The 21,724-nt window shown below is 37.7% G+C and overlaps 1 protein-coding gene across 3 annotated transcripts in view; it reads right to left on the bottom strand.

Annotated features, from left to right (window-relative positions):
* unc13bb (unc-13 homolog Bb (C. elegans)) overlaps positions 1 to 20,996 on the bottom strand; it is a 191,330-nt gene extending 170,334 nt beyond the window's left edge. For all 3 annotated transcript variants that reach the window (XM_066710678.1, XM_066710679.1, XM_066710680.1), the window contains exon 1: positions 20,743 to 20,996. In XM_066710678.1, the coding sequence (XP_066566775.1) occupies positions 20,743 to 20,764 (22 nt within the window). In that variant the 5' untranslated portion in view covers positions 20,765 to 20,996. The remainder of the gene's footprint in view (positions 1 to 20,742) is intronic.
* Positions 20,997 to 21,724: the final 728 nt, after the last annotated feature.

The following is a 21,724-nucleotide window of genomic DNA, read 5'->3' as shown; positions in this document are numbered from 1 at the left end:
GTCCTTGAGTTAGAGCAATGCTAGACCACAAATATATTCTCTTTATTCACAAAATAATACATACAATTATATACAATTAATTTTATATTTAAAATAATTCATTTTTACAAGAATTACCAATTCTGATTAATAGATTTTATTTTAGTCTGTATTTATTCTAAATGGAAAAAATACTTACATTATTATACCAAAATGTACATGTATTCAATCGCCACATTCAGGACAAATGGTTAAAATGCAATTATTCTAACACCACGAGAATTATTAAACTGATACATCACAACGCTCATGCATGTATTCCCAAAATAAAACATTAACAGAGAGCTCTGCAAGCCGTCTGCACATTTTGGATTCTTTAAGGTTGCTAAAAAGGTCAGATACATTTCAGGATTCTGCTTCCTTTTCCACATCCATGAACTTATATGAAAAGCATGCACCTATACAGATCAGTTAACTTCATCAAGATCATCTGTAACGCAAGTAAATACACTGTAGCGCAACCTGAGCATACATATTTTATAATGCTACTTTGTAATAGAGTAGACATCTGTGTGCTGTATGTGCTAACTTACTGTATGTAGTGCATAATAAACATGACTAAATATAACTCAATTTAGGCAAGTGTCTTCACATGAGGGAGCAACTGTGTCATAACCAGCAGCCATAGGAACACTGCATTAAAACCTATTTGCAAAATGCTCTTATTAACAATTGTCTTGAGGAACAGGTGTGTAGCTAGTCCTGCATGTAAATATCAGCTTCCTCCCAAGAATGCTAATTCACACCGTTCAATCAGATCTAGGGCAAAATGACAAATTAGTGGTGATGGCATTACTAAAACATCGGACTTGTTTGCCAAAAACTAGAGCTTCTCAAAATTTTCTAATTGAAGATTTAAAACACCCACTGCCACCACACTCACACACAGAGGAAAATAAACCTGAACAACCAATGGCGCTGCAAAGGGGAGGCTTCCTATAGTTTCAAGCTATAACAAAGAACAGTTACTAATCTCTCTTCTGAAATCCATGTGAATAAATCGCATACGCCCACTGAAGTGTCCAAGGAGTTTGGGTAGTTTTACAACAGGCCTGCTTGCTTCTAATTTATAACCTTCACTTTGGAAAGTGCCAGTGCTGATCCAAATCTAGAAGGGATACATTGGATAAAATGCACTTATCAGGGGAAAAAAAGCATACAAGATAAATCTTAATAAATACTCTGACAAACTCCTACAGTATTATCAGATTATTATTTTTTTTAACTAGATTTATTGTAAAAAGTTTTAAAAATCGAGAAGTTGTCTCCATAGGCCACTTTTTCATAGTTTCTTCATATTGTGGCTAAATTTCTTCTGCTCGACAGACCTAGTTCTTACTGGCCCCTTGCGAGAACCCTTTGGGAGAACACTTTTCACAAGGGATTTAACCAATTATATCCATACATACATGGTTCTGCCTTTGGAGTCCATATTAATCCATTGAAAAACACATAAGACAGACTGTAATTATTGCTTTCATAAGAGCCTATTGTTGCCTTGGAGCATTGTGTAAATACTAATAAGAATTTGGATCCATGCAATTGGTAAGTACTATAGGTTTCTTTGGGGAAAAAAGTATTGGGATCGACTGTAAGTAAGGATCAATAATAAGTAATATTTATGATTCCATCGAAAAATTCCTTGATACAAATAAAACTATTTAAAAGTATATATCTTTAAACATAACTTTTAGGAATACTTTCAATGATAAAAATTATGTCATTAAGCTTCAAAATGAGGTAGTTACATACATGAAATTGGAAAAAGTGATTAGGTATATATCTTGACAAAGCTGAGAGAGAGAATCATTTTGTTTGATATAAAATAACTTTTAACAGACAAATGTGCAAGTTATAGATTTATTTTAAGAATTTCCTGAAGAGAAAGTGTGCACAAAAATAACCAGGATTGTTTCATTTGTTTATTGCTCTTACAGGCTGATACCAAGAGATTACTCTGTAAAGCAGTAAAGCCATGTCTTCCAGGGAGGTCACACACAACAGATAACACTATATACAGTCAGAGTTGTAGTGTGCTGTTTATATCAGTAAAGCTGCAGCGTCCTACATTGATGCACTCCCCGTTTTAAACTAAAATCAAATCCATCTGCAGACGTGCATTTAATTAGTTGAGCTGCACAGAAACCACCACTCCGATATCTCTTCCTAACATGTGCCATAGGTAAAACACTAAGCCTGATGAGATTTCCCACTGATCACAAACAAAACAAACAGCAAAAACAATTACTATAACCAGCTGCTTTAGGGAGAGTAAAATAAAAAAAAGTGATTTTTTTTCACAGCCTAGAAAGCACACAGCCCCGGTTTGAACAGAGCTCCATTCAGGGTCACCTTTACCCATCGCCTTCCTATATCATAGTACAAAGGGCCCTTCCAAAGTTTGTCACATGATCTGAAAAAGCCCAATTCTGATCAGTGTGCTTGTCTAAGACTCAGGCACTCTGCAGCCACTATGTTGAGTTGCCAAGAAAGATGGCAAATCCTTATGTAAATAATTCCTCAGGGTCCTCTCTCGCTATCAACATCATTATTAGACAGACATAATCCAACACACAGACGGAGAAATCTGGATTTCGTTATTAATGACCAGCCATGAATTTGCACACAGCGTTTGCATTTTACTGCATCATTTGCATTTCCTGTGGATTGTTCTATCGGTCCGAAAAACACTATCATTCTTCATTGGGTAGAAAACCGTGTGCAATTAGTAACAGCCCTGTCACTGTACTGCTGCCCAGGTTACAGTTTATTTATCCAGTCACACAATTACTGCCACCCAGACCCGGATATTAGTCATTGAAATATGATCATATAGGGAAGATATTTGCAGGCAAATATTGCGAGGGGTCTATAAAGTGGTAGGTGGTAACTATGGAAATGGCTGGCCATCTGCTCTAAACTACCCTACAGCTATAAATAGACACTAATGCATGGTAAATCACACACACACACAACAAAAAGCAAGTTACACAGTAGACTTATTAAACAACGTTTTCACAATGTGTTGAATGCAATATACTTCACACTATAGTCCCATTTAAAAAGTTTAAATGAAGTGGGAATGCATATAAAACTCACAAAAAAGCTCACAAAAATTTCACACAAATGTGCAGAAGTGATTTCCAAAGCAATGCCTCAATGTAGGACAGGAAACACTGCACAAAGGTTTATCATTCCAGTTTGTCACTTGATTCCACGCATCCTAAAAAGGGGTCTAAAGTGTTGCTGAAGAAAACCAAGAGTGGCTGTCTGGGGTTTCAGACCTGACATCACCTAGACACGTGCAGGTAAGAGTGCAAAGTAACTGCAGACAGTATGCGTCACTACTGTGGAAAGATTGACTGATATTAAGAGTACATTAAAGTTTCAATAATAATTAATGTTCTCCCCAAGTAATCACAGCCATCTGTTCTCTGCCATTCCCGATGCAGTGTGAGGAGGTTTTCCTATCACCAAATTATTAAATTACTGTGTTCCAGGAAATGGAGATTGCTCATGTTTGTGCCTTCATCGTACAGTGACGCTCACTAGATCCAGACACAGTGAGGCATGACATGATTTTATTGCTGTTCCCATGAGAAGGTAACTGCCTAACATTTAAATATAAACATATCAATATATACATTACTTAATACTTTTGCATACTTGTCAGGATCTGAATTGATTGAATAAGATTTGTTAATTTACCCCCATTTACCGTTGAAGATGATTTTTACCAATATGGAGAACCTTATTTTTTATATTGGAAGGTATGGAAACTTACTTAAAAGTACCTAAATATACCAAAAGCACTAGGAAGTGACCTCTAGAGCTCATGTTCCAATCTAAACCATTGTTGCATTTATTAAAATTATGTATTCTATAATAATAGAGAGTTTATGTCTTCCTAAAGGGAAATGGTATCTTCTGCACTTGAAGTCACAAGGTCATTTTCTTACTTGCAGGACGAGCAAGTTTCGATAGCCTCCGAAATGACAAGCGCACATTTACTTTTACAAATCAGTTCATGTGCCATATGGGCTTGTCTTGCCTAGACAAAGCACTGTTATCAGCCCATGCCATTCACATTCACAACCCCTCTCGCTCCAAGCCTGTCCTCATCCCACACCAGCCAGGTGTAACACAAGGAGGGGAAGGATTAAGAAAACTGGAGGGATATCTTAGTTAGGAAGAGGAAAAAGCCGTCACAAGGATCATGCAATCTTGGGATTTATCATCCTGACACGATTGCTTCAAAGCTTTCCACCTGTTTGCTGAATAAATCTGACTTTAGAGGAAATGCTCTGTTGTTTCAGAACATCTTGTACTGTTGTCCCCATCCTGGTTCAAGTCACTATATTCTGCTTTTCAACAGAAGAGCAAGTTGGAAGTAGGGGTTGCAGCAGTGATCCCAGTTGAGTAACAATTGGTGATTCCAAATTGGCAGAATGTGTTAAAGGAAATACCATTAGTGATTCTAAATGTAGATCCATATGCTTGTGTAGATCACTGTGAAAACACAACCATTAGCTTTGACAGGTGTGAGTGGATATGTATATGTATAATTGGCGATTTCAAAGAAAATGGGCATTTTTTTATTTTTTAAGTTATATTATTCGCACTGAAATGACCTTAACCGGGATTTTGGAATCGAAGAACAAATGCGGAGAATGAATGCAGGTTATTAACTGATCGATGTAAGGAAAGCTGGAGGGGAGTGTGGGCGGCTCTGTCCGCACTCATCTCCCTGTGTTGCTTTGTCTAGTTTGCTCTCAGGGTCAGGGCCTCAGGTAAGTGGCCAGCTAGAAAGGGTTATGCATGCATGTCTGCACTCTGCCACTGGCCTACCTTTGCTCTGAAGCAGAATTTATTTCTCCATTCAGGTATGTACCACCAACTGGTGCTGCGGTAATAGGCTGGACTGGGAGGGGGGTGCATTTGTATTTTTCACGTTGAGCTAAAAGGAGAAGGCACAACTTTTATACAGTACTAACAGGGAAATGGAGAGGATTCACGGTGTCTTATCTTAGAGTCATTCACTTAAAAGCACTGTAATTTATATGAATGTGGAATGCATATAATTTAGTTTCCCTACTTACTTAGGTTCCATGGCTGACCCCACAAAAAACTATTAATAAATTCAAATTAATTGGTCTCAGTTTAGTTTTTTCGGCAACACTTTACAATAAGTCTCCCAGTTACAGTGTATTTACATAGTTGGTACTCAGTAACTACATTTGTAATTACTCATAAGAACAGTGGAATTATGATCTTAATGTGTAAAAATGATTAACGGTATAGGCAAGTACACAATTGTCTGGTAAGGATGACCACTGGGAGTCTTCCTTTGGAGCTACTCTGGGCTTTTAAGTACATTAAGTACATTGTAATAATGCATAATAATGGGGTGTAACGATTTCAATTCTAGTTCGAAAATCTAAAATTATTAGGTTCGATTTCGAACTGCGAAATTTAAAAGTAGTTCGCGATTCTGTAATTAAGTGACTGCACGTCATTGATTGTGGCCAGCTGTTACCACCTCCACCATATCCATGCAACTGATCGTGTACAGTTCATGTAAAAGAGTTGGCATTAAACTAACTGCACTCACAAAACTGTTAAAAGCAACTATACCGCTCTATACCTGCAGGCTTATTATTTATTTAACTTCGGAAGAGTCGTTACTTTTAATAAGCTACTTTTGTATGCAGTCATTGACAAAATAGATCCGTGCCAACTTGCTACTCCCCCCTCACCCTCCATGTCTTTGCCTAGCGACTAAACAAGGCGCAGGCGCAGTGGGCAAACATTCGCTTTTCTAGAAAATAAGATGGCTGCTTCGGAAGCAGGAGGTGAAACTATTAAGCTTGAGATGCCCCCTGCTTCTTTGAAATCAGCAGTATGGCAACATTCTGCATTCCTGGCGAGTTATGAGAACAATGTCTGTGTCGTTGATAAGAAAACAGTTTGCCGTGTTTGCTACATGAAGGTGTCATACTCCACCTCCAGTAACACATCAAACATGGCAGGTCATATGTGGAGGCATCACAAAGAAATTGATATAAGTGCAAAGAAAATATTCACTCAACCTACTATCCCAGCTACATTTAGAGCCAAACTACCAATAAACTGTACTCGTGCCCAAAAAATTACAAATGCAATAGCAAAGTTTATGGCAATGGATCTGCAGCCTTTTTCGGTGGTTGAAAACACTGGTTGTAGTGCATTTCCAAATATATGCCAAGGTGTAAATAATTATATTAAAATAGGCAACAAGTGCTGGACATAGTTGTCACCAATTCAAAAAATGTTACATTTACAACAATAACAGTGTTCTATTTTTGAGAGTTGTTCAAGTTTGAGTGTTAATTTAAATGTTCTAAATTTTTGTTATTTTTACACTGTATTTTCAAAAAAGTTGTTTTAATAAAAAGCAAGTGTTTTTTATTCATAAAACAGGGCCAATAGTCTTAACAGCAGTGTAATCAGCACTGAGAAAAAAATGTAGATGTAGTCGAATCATGACCTAAAAATCAAAAGTCATATCGAATCGAGGATTTGGAGAATCGTTACACCCCTAATAATTACACTGTACTTATGAGTAACTGAGAACCTACTAACCTACTATGTAAATACACTGTAACTAGGGTGACTTAGGGTTACCGTTTTTTCTTTACATGTCACTTTTTGGTCACACACTTTTGCAATTTCTGAAAGGCACTTCTAAATTATTTACAAATATGTGAAGAGTTCAGTCTCTCTAACAGTGATGTGTGACATACAAATAACCAGAGGTGTCATGTATAATTCCACCTCTTCAGAGGTGCAGTCAGCTCATTGTCCAGATGTGGAGTATCGTTAAGGCCAGGAGGCAGGATTCCTAAATTAAACTCATCACATTCTTCTCCAAAACTTGTATTTGACTAACCCACCCTGAATCCTATTCCTACATAAAAGGCTATAACAGGAATACAGGAATATGGTAATAATAGTTAAACTCCATAACCCTCCATAGGGCAGTGCTCCAGTGAAATACCCAGCTATATAAATGGGTACAAATGTAAGTTGTCCTGGATAAGAGCATCTGCTAAATGACAAATAATGTAAAAAAAGGTTGGGTAATACACAGGGGTTTGTGTTCTGAATGATTCCACATGTTAATATTCAGACTAGTTTGTGTTTGTACAGTGTATACCAAGAGATTCAGTAAGACCAATAGAGGACATTATAAGGCAGGGAAAAAAAGTTTATATTGGAAAATTCTATTTCATGACAAACAAATAAACAAATAACGGGTCAACTTCAGCATAAGTAAATCCTAAATTAATTGAATTGTGATACAAGACAAAAACATATGACACAAAGCAGGAATTAAATCGCTAGAAATTGTTAGCAGTGAGAAGATTTCTCCTCAGGCTGACATTCCCAAATAACAAACCACCATAATGCAGCATTCTGACACATCCAGCTCTTCCAATTATTTGATTCAGACTTATAAAATCCAATTACCCACTATGCAGGAGTAGTTTGTAACAAAGACCTGCAAAATAGGAGGTCAAGTAGCCGGGAGGCCCCCGTCATACAGCCGGCCCATCATTCAGCACCTCGGAGAGCGCCCTGAATGCATCAGGCAGAAGGGATCTAGAGTGGTGTCTAGACTGGGACACGTATATATTTATCACTCAGTCTGCTTCCCATAGCCAAAAATATATACTGGAAAGCAAGTTATAACAGCAAACAGAATGCAACTGACTGGCACAGACGTCCCATAGTTGTAGAAGCGCACACACAAACACACACACACACACACAAATTGTGTGTCTGAGCTGTGTTTCACTTCAATATGTCACTCACTTTGTAAAGCATGTTAATGTTCTCCAGCACAAGGAAATGAGCTGCATAACTCTAAGATTAAAAGGATTACGACGACTACACATCGTCAGTTTCAACCCCTAAATGACTTTTTTGCCTAATTAAATTCAGAGACCGGGAAAAAAAAACACTATTAGAAGCTTTTGTCAGCATTCAGTTGAGTTTCTTACAGATTATTTCTAAAACACTAATGACTTTCCACATTTAAACCCTTCAAAACATACTTGAAGGGAGATTTAAGTCAGTATTCAAGTGGGTATGAGTCTATTACTGCTAAAAAAAAATCACTTCAGGCTGACTATGAAGCTAGAGAACTTTATTTAGTAATGACATTTGTTTTTCTTGCCTAAAATAATGTATGAGAAACATACAAGATATGGAAGGGTTATTGTAAGGGCTGTGTATTTTATCATTCATCTTTCAGTCTTGCACATGTGCATTTATAAATACTCACCATAATTCTTCCTTTGATTAAATGCAATTTATTTAATGTTTATCCCTACTTGTAACTATTATTAACCAGTTAGATGAATCCATTGGATTATGAAGGCATCTGAATAACAATTCAGGAGGAACTCATGCCACAAGTCAGATGGCCAACTATTGCACAAGTTTAGATTTTAAATGTTCTTATAAGTCACCAAATTATTTGTAATATAAATAAATTAATTGTAATATTCAGAGGGTCAGCTGTACAGCTTGCATTCTTCATTGCTGGGATTTATTGCAGGGCTTTACCAGTGGAAAAGCAATAAATGGACAAGTATGCAAACATGAAACAACATTGAGACAGCTATAGCCATCAGGACTGTCATCCCTAGCCATGACCCAGCACAGGCAGCCACATTATCTGGTCACATGACTAAGCGGAGGTCCAACACTGATACAGTCAGATCTCAGCTAAACCAAGAGCTCCCTCTCACACTGGAGTCTGTGTCCTGAGGGCCAGCTGGCACCCTCTCACTACAGAGATCCCTTCAGGACTGCTCTCTGAGCTGAAACCCTTTACTACATCCTATAATACCAACCCCCACCCCACTGCTACACATGTATACATGCCCTCTCTCTCTCCCTTTCACTCCTATTATTCAGATGAGGAATGTTATCAGTACTCCAGTCCTGTGACAGTCCAGCAGGGGCACTGTTGCTCACCTAATGTCTCAGTCAAAGGCCATTCTGTCAGGAAGTGACCCTGGCCTCAACTACAAACCAGGCCAGGGTAAAGATGCCGAGGCAGTGGTGAGCATGACAGCAGGAGCTAGGCTGGAATTTCCTGGACTACTGGCTGCCATTGTTCGGTGTTTACTCTAAAACGATCAGGAATCAGAGCTGGAAACAAATATGCTGGAGAGAGCAGATGGCCAAAGGATTACACTCTCAATCTCTCTGCCTCTCTTCCCCTCTCTGCCTCTCTCTGTAAAGATTAGTGTTGCATATAAAATGGTCGCTAGGCAAAGGGCACAGGGAAATCCTGCCCAAGATATCCAGCGGGCTGGAATGAACAACAGTTAATGTTGGATACTGGTGAGGAAGACAATTAACAAGTTAAGACATTTGTATAAAGGTGTAAAACAAAGAAATGTAATGCTTGTATATTAAGGACAAAAGAAAACATGAACTTATTTGAGAATGTGGAAAGAAGTACTAAACCATGCTGTGCATAAGGTTTTGCTGTGGTTCTTCATGTTTAAAACTACTGTTTAAAATAACTTACATTATTTAAAAAAAATGTGCCAATAGAATAGGTCTACTGTCTGAACAATGTGAATGAAGTGACAGGACAGACTAAAAAAAAGCTTCTGTGGCTTCTGAAAATTACTTTGAGTTTAAAATCTTCCATTTGTGTTTTTTTTTCCCCCAGTATGATTAAGTAGTAGGAGATTCCATGTGTCACACAGGACTCCTTCTACTTACAACAAACACCCACAGTAACATGCCGCACCACTTTCATCGTGACGATTGGCCAACACTCAACTTCACAGATTAGGCAAGTGTTAGGAGCTGATTGTCTTAAAGAAAACTGGGGCATGTCTCATGTGTAAAACTAGCCAAACAAGGAAAACACAACTAGCTTGTCATACAGCATGAGTTTGAATCAATAACATTTAGCTTCTAATACAATACAAACATTGCCTTATTGAACAAGAGATTGAAAGAAACGTTTATTATAAACTTATCAAGAACTAGAATTTAAAAAATGCATCCATATTATTGCATACCTAATTATTAAATCACAAGCTGAAAATCCATTTCATCTAGCAGTATTTCTAAACTAACAAGTCTAAAGGTCAGTCAAATTCAAGTATATGCATTGTTTTGATTCACTATTTTAAATTAAGATAGTCCTAATAGTGTGTATTTTGGGACAAACTAACAGTAAAATGTTATTTTATGACAATGTAATTCACAATTGCAACTGAGGTTTCTGATTTTAGTGTCATATCTATTCCAGGCAGTGTTTTGTATTCAGAAAACTACACTCTGATGACTCAGTCATTTAAAAAATATATATATTTTAGATAAACAAAAGCAATTCATGAATTATAATGAATTCACCTCAAAGTATGATATTCCTCACACAGAAACACATAGCAGCCAAATAGCCCACTGGCCAAAAGCAATTACACATTTTGTGATTTTAGCATGAATGTCCACCCATTCATGGAATTGCCCTAGAAAACCATTATGAGAAATGTGTGTGTATGTATGTATATAAGTATGCAATATTCTTAAAATAAATAAATTATTAAATCAAAATAAGCAGAGGCACGCAGTGCAGCTCAAAGCTTGTTTTACGATTTTTTTTACATCTGGCTCTGCAGGCTGATGAATGTTGCCAGGTGCCTTGGAAACACACTATGGCTCACAGAGTTACAAACATACCGGCTGACAAAAAGCTCAAAAGTAAATGCAAACCCAGATGAACAACAAGCAATTGTTTAACTCTCTTTCCCAGTTGCCAATGTGAAGACACTGCTATATTAGCTTTCAATCAGACTGTCTTCCGTATAGAGGGCCATCTAAAAGTAACCAAACTCGCCACAAATTTGAAAACTATTCCTATTTATGAACAGAGTGTGTGTCTTAACACTTGTGGATAGTATATTTGAACTGACAATATCTTGGGTGGTCCAGATCTATGTAGCCACCCAGCTCTATATTTCCACAACTTACACAAAAATAGTTTCTTTATATCTTCCAAAGATCAGAGCTGGGCTTTAAGACAATACTGACAATTCCCTGCTGTGCCAGAAGACTAAAGCAGGTCAGCATTGTGTTTTGGGTTTTCAGACAATCATACACGATTCATACAACCTTGGCTCTCTATGACAGCCAATGTGGGCCCACCATGCCTCGCCCCAGTGCAGCCCACTCAGGCCACTGTAGTGCAAAGAAGGGCTGGAGTTGCACTCTGCTGCTTCCCCATCTCCAAACTGCCATGCGATCCTGCCCACTGCACTATCTAATGGGATTGTCATGGAAACGGTAGCCCACTCTTTGCTTCCCTCTTCATTTGTGTTTTGAGAGGCCTTGTGCCGTTCCTGTGGCATTAAGGAAAATAAAAGCCACATCTGAATCTCAAGGGATTAACAGCATCCTCAGTCTGGAAGATCTTGAATCTATCATCAACAGACACTCAACCTTCCCAAGAACTACACAAAGATCATTAGTTAAAAATTCATTTTGTGCAGTCATCTGCTTTGCCATTTGTAACTACGACAGTTATAGTAAAAAACCCACACCAAAAGAATGTACTAATTGCCCTGCCATTTTTATGCTGGTTATCATTCACAATTACAGGATTGTATGTTTGTCACAAGGTACTATAATGAGTCTGATTCACAAAATGCTCAGGTCTCTAAATGACTTCTGGCAACAGCAGATGTTCTAATAAAAATAGCAATTAAACTGAATAGAATTCAGAATAAGTTAAGAAGTTAATTGTCTCTTTCCAATATAGTTTATACATCTCTTATGGTTAATATTGTATTCCCACCAATTTCCTGTAATAATGGCTGACTAGTTATATTCTTTAAGAGGATAAATGTATGTATAGAACAACCTGGAAACAACACAAGTTGGAAACACCTTACTAGAATTTATCAGATTTCATGTATTCCTAGTACTTACAGATTAATGATTATACAAACTTATAAAAGTTTATTTTCAAGGGCCAATATCAATCATCCCAGGTGAAAAACATTGACATAGTACTTTTTCTACCAATATCAAACCTTTTCAAACAACCAAAAGAGACCCATAGCAAATGTTCCAGAGCGTTTAGAACATACAGGAGCACTCCCCATTATATTCTGTAACCAAACTGGATGCATCACGCACTGAATGCTATTCTTGATCACAGACAATCCGGTAGAGTATGTTGACATTTTACAGACAAGATCACTTTGATTCCCATTGCATCTTGTGACGAGGATTACTGCTACATGTGAGCACTCAAAGAAGAGGAAAAGAGCTCACGCACGCACAGGCACACGGAAAAACATTGCTCATCTGGTGTTTAATAACATCCCCATGGAAACAGGTCAATAACCAGAGACAAACAACGGGCTCGGCATTGATGATAAAGAGACCCGAGATTCACCAAAGCAAACTTCCATTGGGATTCATTCGGCTCTTTACATGAGATTGTGATTCATAGTAAGATACATATACATGGCTGCACTGTAATATTTACTACAGAACAACACTGTCCATTTGAATGCTAATCCAAGTTTTTACTGCTTTTTCCAGTATAATGATCGTTCCCAAAGCAATTACATGATCTATCTTTATGTCTACTGCAATAATTTGATCTTGTATGGAAGAAAAGGTGGAGGAAAAGCAAATGGGAAACAATAATAAAATATATTTAATAGTATATTTGTACCGCTCCTTTGCCCATATAAATGTGAGAGGTAAACAATATAGGAAATGCCTATACAATTTATTCAGTTAGACTCATCTTGGACCATCCGTAACTTTTCCTTCCCTCATTATCTCATTGTCACAGTGCTATATTGCTTCCCTGAATATATACTGGAAACAGAGGAGAAAAATTGTACGAACTGAAAATGTTCTAGGAGGTTGGTTTCAGTGATTTCATAATTCAATAAAAATGCAGAAGGCATTTATAGACCACATAAGCTATACTGAAGATAATTGAAGTCCAAAGAGCCATCTCAAAGCATTCGCTACACAAGCAAGTTCAAACCCTGTGCTCCTGTGCCAAGTCAGTAAGGTAAATAGGTGATTGGGCCAGTTTCTGGACTCAACAATAATTAGGCTTATTTTCAAGGAGAGATGCCAGAGCAGGTTCCCCGAGATGTTTTCTCACCAATAACATAAGAATACATTGATTGTTCGGGCAATACCAGAAAACTGTTCAAACTGCAAGAGATCAAGCCTTCTTAAACAATTTAAGGCCCGTGGTGTACTTTAGAAGTATAAATAATTGAACTAAATGTGAAACATCCAACGACAGTGAGTGCCAAATACAAAAATATATTCTTTGTTGCTGATTTGAAGCAATTAGTCTTTGTACAAGTAAAATTCTAAACACTGAACATTCTAGTTCATTCAACCTCACAAAATAGTACAGTTCAATTATAACAAATTAAAGTAAAAAAATAATACTACTAATAACAAAAGAACACAGTGGGATCATTAGCGTAACTGTCAACTGCTAGCAGTTTTAGACTTGTGAGGTCTTTCAGCCGGTACAGGCAGGTATCTCAGAGAGGTTCATGCTGGGTTGCTTACGTGGCTGCCAGAGACACAGCACTGGATCCACTAAACTTTTAAGCATAGTCAAACTGCTAAACTTACCCAGGGATCAGGGTGTTGCAGTGCACCATGGGAAGCAGTACACAACACACCCTCCGGTCTCTGTTCCTAATTTCAAAAGACACTGGGCCACATTCATAAAACGGATTCTACTGAGGAAGGAAAACCCGCTAACCAGTAGGGAGGTGCCACATACGGCTCTCAGAATCCTAAGGGAAGTTTAAAAAGGAAATTTGTTTTTTTTTTAATTTTGTACAATTGTGTGTTGCATAAAAAGGGTGATAAACTTATGACACTAATGTTTTATGAAAATGGCCCATTGTTTTAAAACCCACCTCATCCTGCCCCACCATCTATTTATTGTGAATTCATCTCTGCATCGTTCCTCTTGTGTGAGTACAGAAGCCACAGTAAGACTTCGTACAACCTTAATAGACTCATCCGTGGATAGGGAAATTGCCTGTGTTTACAGATTTGTACAACATGCAAGCCCTTTGATGAACAAAAAGAAAGCAGATGGCAACAAGGACTTTCACTGCATTGAACTGCCACTGCCTGTTTTTCTCGTGCAAAACGGGGAAATGTTAAGGCGATATCTTTAATTACAGGGTTTACTTATCGGTTTCAATCTGCTCCTAAAATGTCCACTATTTCCAAAGCACACTATTTTAGAGTTACAGTATACCCCAGTTCACATATTATAAAGCACTGTGTACAGTAAAGATCACAAGTCCACAATTGGACTGCTATTAAAACACCACGGTGCAGCTGGGCCTTTTCACATCTGTTAAGACCCCAAACACTTGCAATCAGAGAGGACAAGCAGCCAGAATTCCTCACATGAATAATAAAAGAAAAATCGCTCTATTCAGGGTCAAAAAAAGAATCTATAAAAATCTATTGATCCACTCGATAAAACAAAATATTCCTGGTGTAGTCTTGTAATTGCAGCTGGGAAAATAAAACCTCTGATGGGATTATAAATGTAATATTTCAGGTTTCTGTAGGCACAGATTGACTTACCCTCTCAACCCTTTCTATGTAATAATATAGTAAAGAAAAGGGATCATGCTCAGTATTGCACTGCTAACATACACCTTTCAATAAATATTAAACAATTACAAAAAAATCTAACTGACAATAGAACCTTACTTTGGAAGTTTAAATGTGCCGCTATACCCAATCTCCTCTTCCACACATATGACCATAAACAGCAATCTACTGCAGTCTTCCCAAGTCTCAATCCCTCAATGAAATCATTCCTTCTCAGACTGAACAGCGGGGAGAGATAACAAGTTTGTTGGCTGCAGACTGATGGGTTTAAAACCTCTCCTTTCTCAGGCAAATTTCTGGAGCTGTCATTCAAAGTGACAGGCTTCGTCACTTCTTGACACAGACAAAGGAGTCCTTGACTGCACACGCATTTAATGGGCCAGTCGCCTCTGACCACATGACCGTTCCTTTTCCAGACTTTAATAAAAATGTGCAGGGTTGAGAGACCGATCAAGTAACATGTCCATCATGCAGACTGTCCTAGTCAAAGGACCTTTAAAGAAATCTTCATAAGTCTGAAGTCATGTGAATGGAGACACAAACTATAGTAAGATTTAAACACAACCTTTTTACCATGGTGTTTGTCTCTCATTCATCTCTCCAGTTTAATTGTATGTATATACTGCTGAAGATAGAGATATAGATTTCAGCCCTTTCCACAAGTATTGGTTCATCAAGTGGAATCACACAACACCCATGTAATATACATTTTCTCATCAGAATACAGCATAATGTATAGAACAAATATCAACTTTAAAATGCAATCATGAACTGCTCCATTATTTTATTGATTTGATGAATAAATAATGTGCAAGATTTGCCAATATACAAGAGGTGGCTTGGCAACCCACCCGAAGGAAAAAACTATTTCACTAAATGTTTACAAATTAATGTTTAATTTCATTCCATAAATAATAATTTATGACATTATTCCCTCTCTGTCTTTCATTATTTCCGCTTTAATCATTTCCCAATCTATTTGCGTTTCTTCCTGGCATATGATGTAATGGAAAAGGCTACCACTCTATAACGAAGACATCAAAAGCCAGGGTCTTTTGTAGCCAACCTTTACAGATCAAAGCCTTCAGCCTTATGAAAACTGCACCACTAGGCCAAACTTTGTTGTTCATAGAAGTTATTTATATTATATCTATGATCTGGTGGACAATTTGAACCAATCAACCCTGTGTAAACCTCTGGACAGTACTTGGCCTCAGAAGCAATTGTGTTCTTACCTCGGCTCCATCATCTAAATAAGTGAAAAGGCAGCAGCTCTCTTGAAGATTAAAGGCGCACATCGCTGTGATCAGATGTCAATCTCCCCCAGCTGTCATAGAATCCCACTCATCATTCGCCTCCACAACGTTCCTTAATAACATTTCACAGCTATATCAACGCAACCTGGTTCAGACCCTGATCTGGACAACTGTGCTAAATTAAAAAAGAGCCTTCATTTTCCGGGAATAATTAGAATGAGATGTGAGAAGGATGGGTTTAGTGAATTATCGATCAATATTTTTGGTTGAAGTTATTGTAATCAGAAAAAAAAATGGATCACTCGTTATTTTTGTACAGGAAATGTCACTGCTATTTCCGTTGTTTCCTAGAACACAGTTCTTCAGTTCATGTCAGCTGTACACTACCAGGATAATCAGAACAAAAACAAACAAAAGCCATGTGCACTTTTAAAATTCCTTTAAGGCTACAGAGTGATTTAGATCCTGTCCCTTGAGATCTTATTCCCGAGCCCCAAAACAGTTCACTGACAGAGACACATTAGAATAGGATAGAAGGATGGTATAGAGATTAATCCACAGGAAGCAATAGATAGAAACCCAGTAAAATAGCAGACTATTCAGCCCTATACAAATATGTAAAGGATACCCTCAAGGTAGCCCTGAGCTTAAAGGATTTGATGTTCTTAGAGTTACCAGCGTGTTTGAAAGCACCCTGTACACTGAATGTGTAGGTTTCATACCGAAAGCTGCTGAAACTCTGAAAGGGGCAGCTCTGAAAGAAAGATACAAAAAATCCCTGGCACATCGTAACAGGTTGATACATAGTTTATGACAGATTCCTAGTGGGAAGCAGGTATTTGGACTGGCCTTAAAAAAAAAAAAAAAAAGAGAAAACTTTCAGCACTTCCTTAATTGTGATCATTGTTTTTCTCTCTCCATTGAATGCAGCTGTAAAAAGGCCATACAAGATCACTGAGAAATTCATACGATTTCTTATAATACTGACATAATTTATACAAGACATTGATAGGACAGGTCAAATTAATTGTCTGCCTTTTTATATTGTTCTTTATTCCTCGTTATACAGATACAGACCTAAACCTTATACCAACACTCCTAAAAACTAAAATTCTAAAAATATGTTTTGTTTTGCTGGAGTGCCCAAATATCTATCCCCAAATATTGCTTTTATTTAAATCTGAGGTACACATACACTAGTAGACATAGACATTGTACACCTGAGTCAATACATGGTCCACTTGATCTTTCTTTTTCTATTACAGGTTATTAGAGAGTTTCCACGTTCATCTTCCATTCTTTTCCATAGCAACACCGTCAACATAGGCCTGCACAGAATTTTTTTTTTCCAAAATAGTCTCACAGGCTACCATATAAATCAATTAAATGCAGCCCATCTACTTGCAGTTAACCATGTAATTTTCATGAACTCATTAAACCTATAATTGATTTTGAGCTTATTGATCCCAAGTAATGATTTATAGATGGTGAGCTCAGAGCCATCATTTTTCATAGCTCTGCATGGAAAATAAAGCTTGGCAATTACTTCTCAACTTTACAATATTACAATAACAATAAATATATTAATAAATAGGCAACCAAATAGAATTAATTGATATTTTGGGGTATGAGAGTGTGGTACAGTCACATGTAATGGAAATATAAGGAAAGTAATTTTATATTATTTTTAAATGGGTGGGTGGCAACAGCCAGCTGCCATTTCTGATTTGAACTGAAATATTTCAAGAATTAGGCTAGTTCGGGTAATTATCCAAGTCAGTCATTCACAAAAAGCATTGTATTGGACAGCAACAATTAGCTATTGACTGCAAAAAGTATTAATAGGGTATCAAATATTTCAAAATAATATATTTTTTAATGCTCAGTGATAGTTCCAACCTTAACATTGATCAGATATGATTTTTTGCTTTCTTAAAATAATCTTCCATTACAGTTAACATGACATCCCATTATAGTGGAAGGACAGTAGCCAGGCAAGTCCTTAGAGGAAGAATACACATTGACATTATATATATATTTATTTAGATATATATATATACACATACACATACACACACACATATATATATATATATATTTTTTTTTTTTGCATACATTTTGCATAACAAATCAGGGTCTGCCACAGAATATGGTCTCTAACTACCAGATATAGCAGTAGGAGTTCAGATAGGCAAATCAGCAGTTGTGAGCTAGAAACCACATAGGTGTACTCAACAGCATGGAGTACCGTGGAAGTTGCAACTAACTGGTCACCCTGCATTAGTCTGTCATCCACCGTAATAAGTAATACAGGTGGGGTCACAACCTTTAACTTAATCATAATGTATTAATAGCATCCCTAATTTGTACACACAGAAATATACAAGTAAAACACACACAATGTAATCAGAAGGAATTACAAAAAACTGAATGAATTAAATATAATTACAGAACTTCCTAGACTACACCAAACTACACCTGCCACCTTGATGAGTCTAGGAGAACAGTTCCCTCCTGCAATCAGAAAGTGCAAGGCTAACCTACAGCAAGCAAGAGCTCATCTTTACATCTCTGTATTAACACTACTTAACACCGGCCCGAAGCTATTCCCGTGACCACAAAAGTAATCTGATATGTAACAAAAACAATGAAGCATTACTGAAATACTAAACAGGAAATGGAACAGACTTAAGATGTTGATGTAACCCAACTAAGAGCACTTACCAATTATCAATCTACAGCTACAACCAAGTTATGAAACATCCAGGGTTGAATTTCAGACAGGCACTGAGACACCACAAGAGAGCAGTGCCACGTTTATGCACAGAACACAGCCAAATCTGTGTTCTGTCTGAATACAAGTGAAATCTGAATTATTACTCTCAGTTACAACGACGACATACTGCAGGCTGTCTGCTGTGATGTTTAGTGCTTTGGGGTCTGCTGGTAGACTATGAAGACACCGTCACTTATGCCACATACATCATTTCTCTAGGAAGGACCATCTGTGTGGCAATGGCATGTGCAATGTTTATGTGGAAAACAGGGAGCCCATGTAGTGCAACAATGGGAAAACAGCAAGACCCTGTGTGCTATCCATGACCAATTCCTGAAAACTCGCTTCCTTGGATCCTATAAAATGTACTAAACCAAGCGTTCTTCTCTTCCAGTTTCCCCTTACATTGAGGTTTATGCATGTGCAGGTTAAAGAGTGACTCCTCAATGGTTTAAGCATCCTCACATTGTGCTGGCACTATGCAGGCACGCTGAATAAACACAAGAACTTTGGTGTGCGATTACTTGTGTCTGTATTGCAATTATACACACACTCTTATACATATATGCACAGAGAGAGAGAGAGAGAAAGACTCTCAAATCCAGTGAAATATACCCATCATATGCAAGTAACATTAAATGCATCAATCAATTGTAGTAGTAGTAGTAATAATTTTATTATTAATAATAATAAAAATGCTAAAATCTAAACCAAACGTACATTCTTGGAAATCCATGGAAACTTTCTCTGGCTAAAAATAAGGGCAACTGCACTGAGATATGAAAATGCTATCCAGTGCAGAATCAACTCAAAGCTAATATGTTGGTATATTGGGGATATTTCATTTTAATAAAACAGTATGTGTATAAAATAACTATTCACAAAAATAAATACATTTTAAAAAAAAAAGTTTATTGATGGAGGAAAAACATCGTTTTCACTGTACCAACTTAACAAATGAATAAATAAACTGTGGTAGGTTAACGGTTGTAATGTATTATTAATATTATGATGAAGCAGTATAATACTTTGCAGGTCTATTTCTGACGTCAGGGAGACACTTGCCTGACAACTTTATGTGGAGATTAGTTTGTAATACACGCACACATACGTCACCAATGTATACAGACAAACAGAAGGCGCAGATTCCCGCAGTTCTGCGCAGATCTGCTGAATCCCACCGCTCCCATTGGCGGACTGCGGACATCTGCGCAGCACGAACACGACCAAGAACTGGCGACCGTGTTGCACTGGACAGAAAGGCTTTAAATGATATCCGTTCATATTATAACTCCCTAGTGGACAGCAGATAGTGAACGCAATGATTTACGGTAAGCTCCTTAGAAAGATGTGGCTTTGCCGTGCAGCCAAAACACCACACATAACTAAGGGCAGTTTCTATACCATTATTAGGAGAGGGGAGGAGAAGCGGAGAGCATTTTCATTTGTTTCGTGGTTGTTTCTTTTGTCTGTTTTTTTCTCGTGGTTTGGTTCTGTATCTGCCCGGGAAAAAGATCAACCACATCCTTATTGTGTTTGTATAAGTTGGGGGGGAAAAGCCCAGGAAGAAAGAATAAAAACTGTTGCAAAAACAGTACAGGATACAAATTAAACGTCACCAAAGTGTCAAAGGGTGCAGGGATGGGAACAGCCGGTGCTACTCGTCCCAGAGCAACTTATGTAATAATCCGAGCCAACGTTGTCTCAATCCGCAGATTTCATTCACCGCCAATAAAGTGTATAATTTCGATATGCAATGTACAAATAACAATCATCACATCATGCACAGACGGTGTCAATATGAACAGGGTATCAAATAAATCTGAGGCAGAAAAGTTCACACCGGCTTGCCAACTGATTAGAAACAACCAAATACATATCTATAATAAGAAAAGCACCGCCGTTGTGTTATTTTCCAGGAAATATACAGTCAACGAAACACTTTAAAGAGAAAAGCCTTACCTCTCACACAGAGCAGAGACATAGCCAGAGCCTGCGGTTATCTTCAAACACAAAAAACTAAAATCCGGTTGCAGTTAGCGGAGTTAAAATAGGACGAAGCGCCTCAGCTAATGTACATTTCATCCGCTGGCAGCATTGCAAAAGGTCATCCCTGTTGCTTTTTATGAGTTTGCGTAAGTAGGCGATACGAAGAGGTGGTAAAAAAAGCGGAGGTGCAATTTAACAACAGTGAGGCTTGAGAGCAACAGCTCCCAGCCCCGCAACGCCATGATGAATATTATAGGGACTCACCTTAGGCACATCTAGCCTAAGGGGCGGCACCGGGATAGGCGTAATTGACAGGGCGGCTACCCAATAGAGGAGAGGAGTTCCGTCCAGGGGGCGGGCTGGAAAAGAGTATTGGCCAATCGCTGGGGAAGAGGGGTGGGGTCTGAGGTAACAGGTTGGAGGACTAGTTAACAGGTGGTGACGTACAGGGACTTACAGGTAGATCAGCCTGAAAAAAAAAGAGGAAAATTGGATTATTCTCATTACAACAGGTCAGTGGTATAAATAATATATGAGTCTTTAGAGGAGACAGAAAGTGTCATCACCATGGGGAGAAATGTGCTTTGGTTCCATTACGGAAACACAATGCTATCTTTCTTTCTTTATATCTGTCTATCTTTCTCTTTCTTTTTCGTATGTTAACAACCAAACCAAAGCTTTTATTCTATTTCTTTCTTTCTACGCCATAGAGAATCAGTATAGCATGATAGTGTCCTATAATGAAAGGATTTTTCATCGCTTATTTGTTCATATTTTAGTTTTTGGTGTAGTTGCTTTTGTAAGTGAAAGCCTCCAACTGTCATAGGGTTGTCCAAAATAAATGAGAGATACTGGGGCAGAACAGTTTATTTTTTAACGTGTGTAACATGTGCCCCACATTCATTAGGCCTTAACTATTCAAGCTTTTGTGTGTGTGTGCATTTTTTTTATAACA

This window comes from Amia ocellicauda, chromosome 8, assembly GCF_036373705.1.
Source record: "Amia ocellicauda isolate fAmiCal2 chromosome 8, fAmiCal2.hap1, whole genome shotgun sequence".
In the NCBI taxonomy this organism is placed as follows: domain Eukaryota; kingdom Metazoa; phylum Chordata; class Actinopteri; order Amiiformes; family Amiidae; genus Amia; species Amia ocellicauda.
This window is presented reverse-complemented; position numbering and strand designations above follow the sequence as displayed.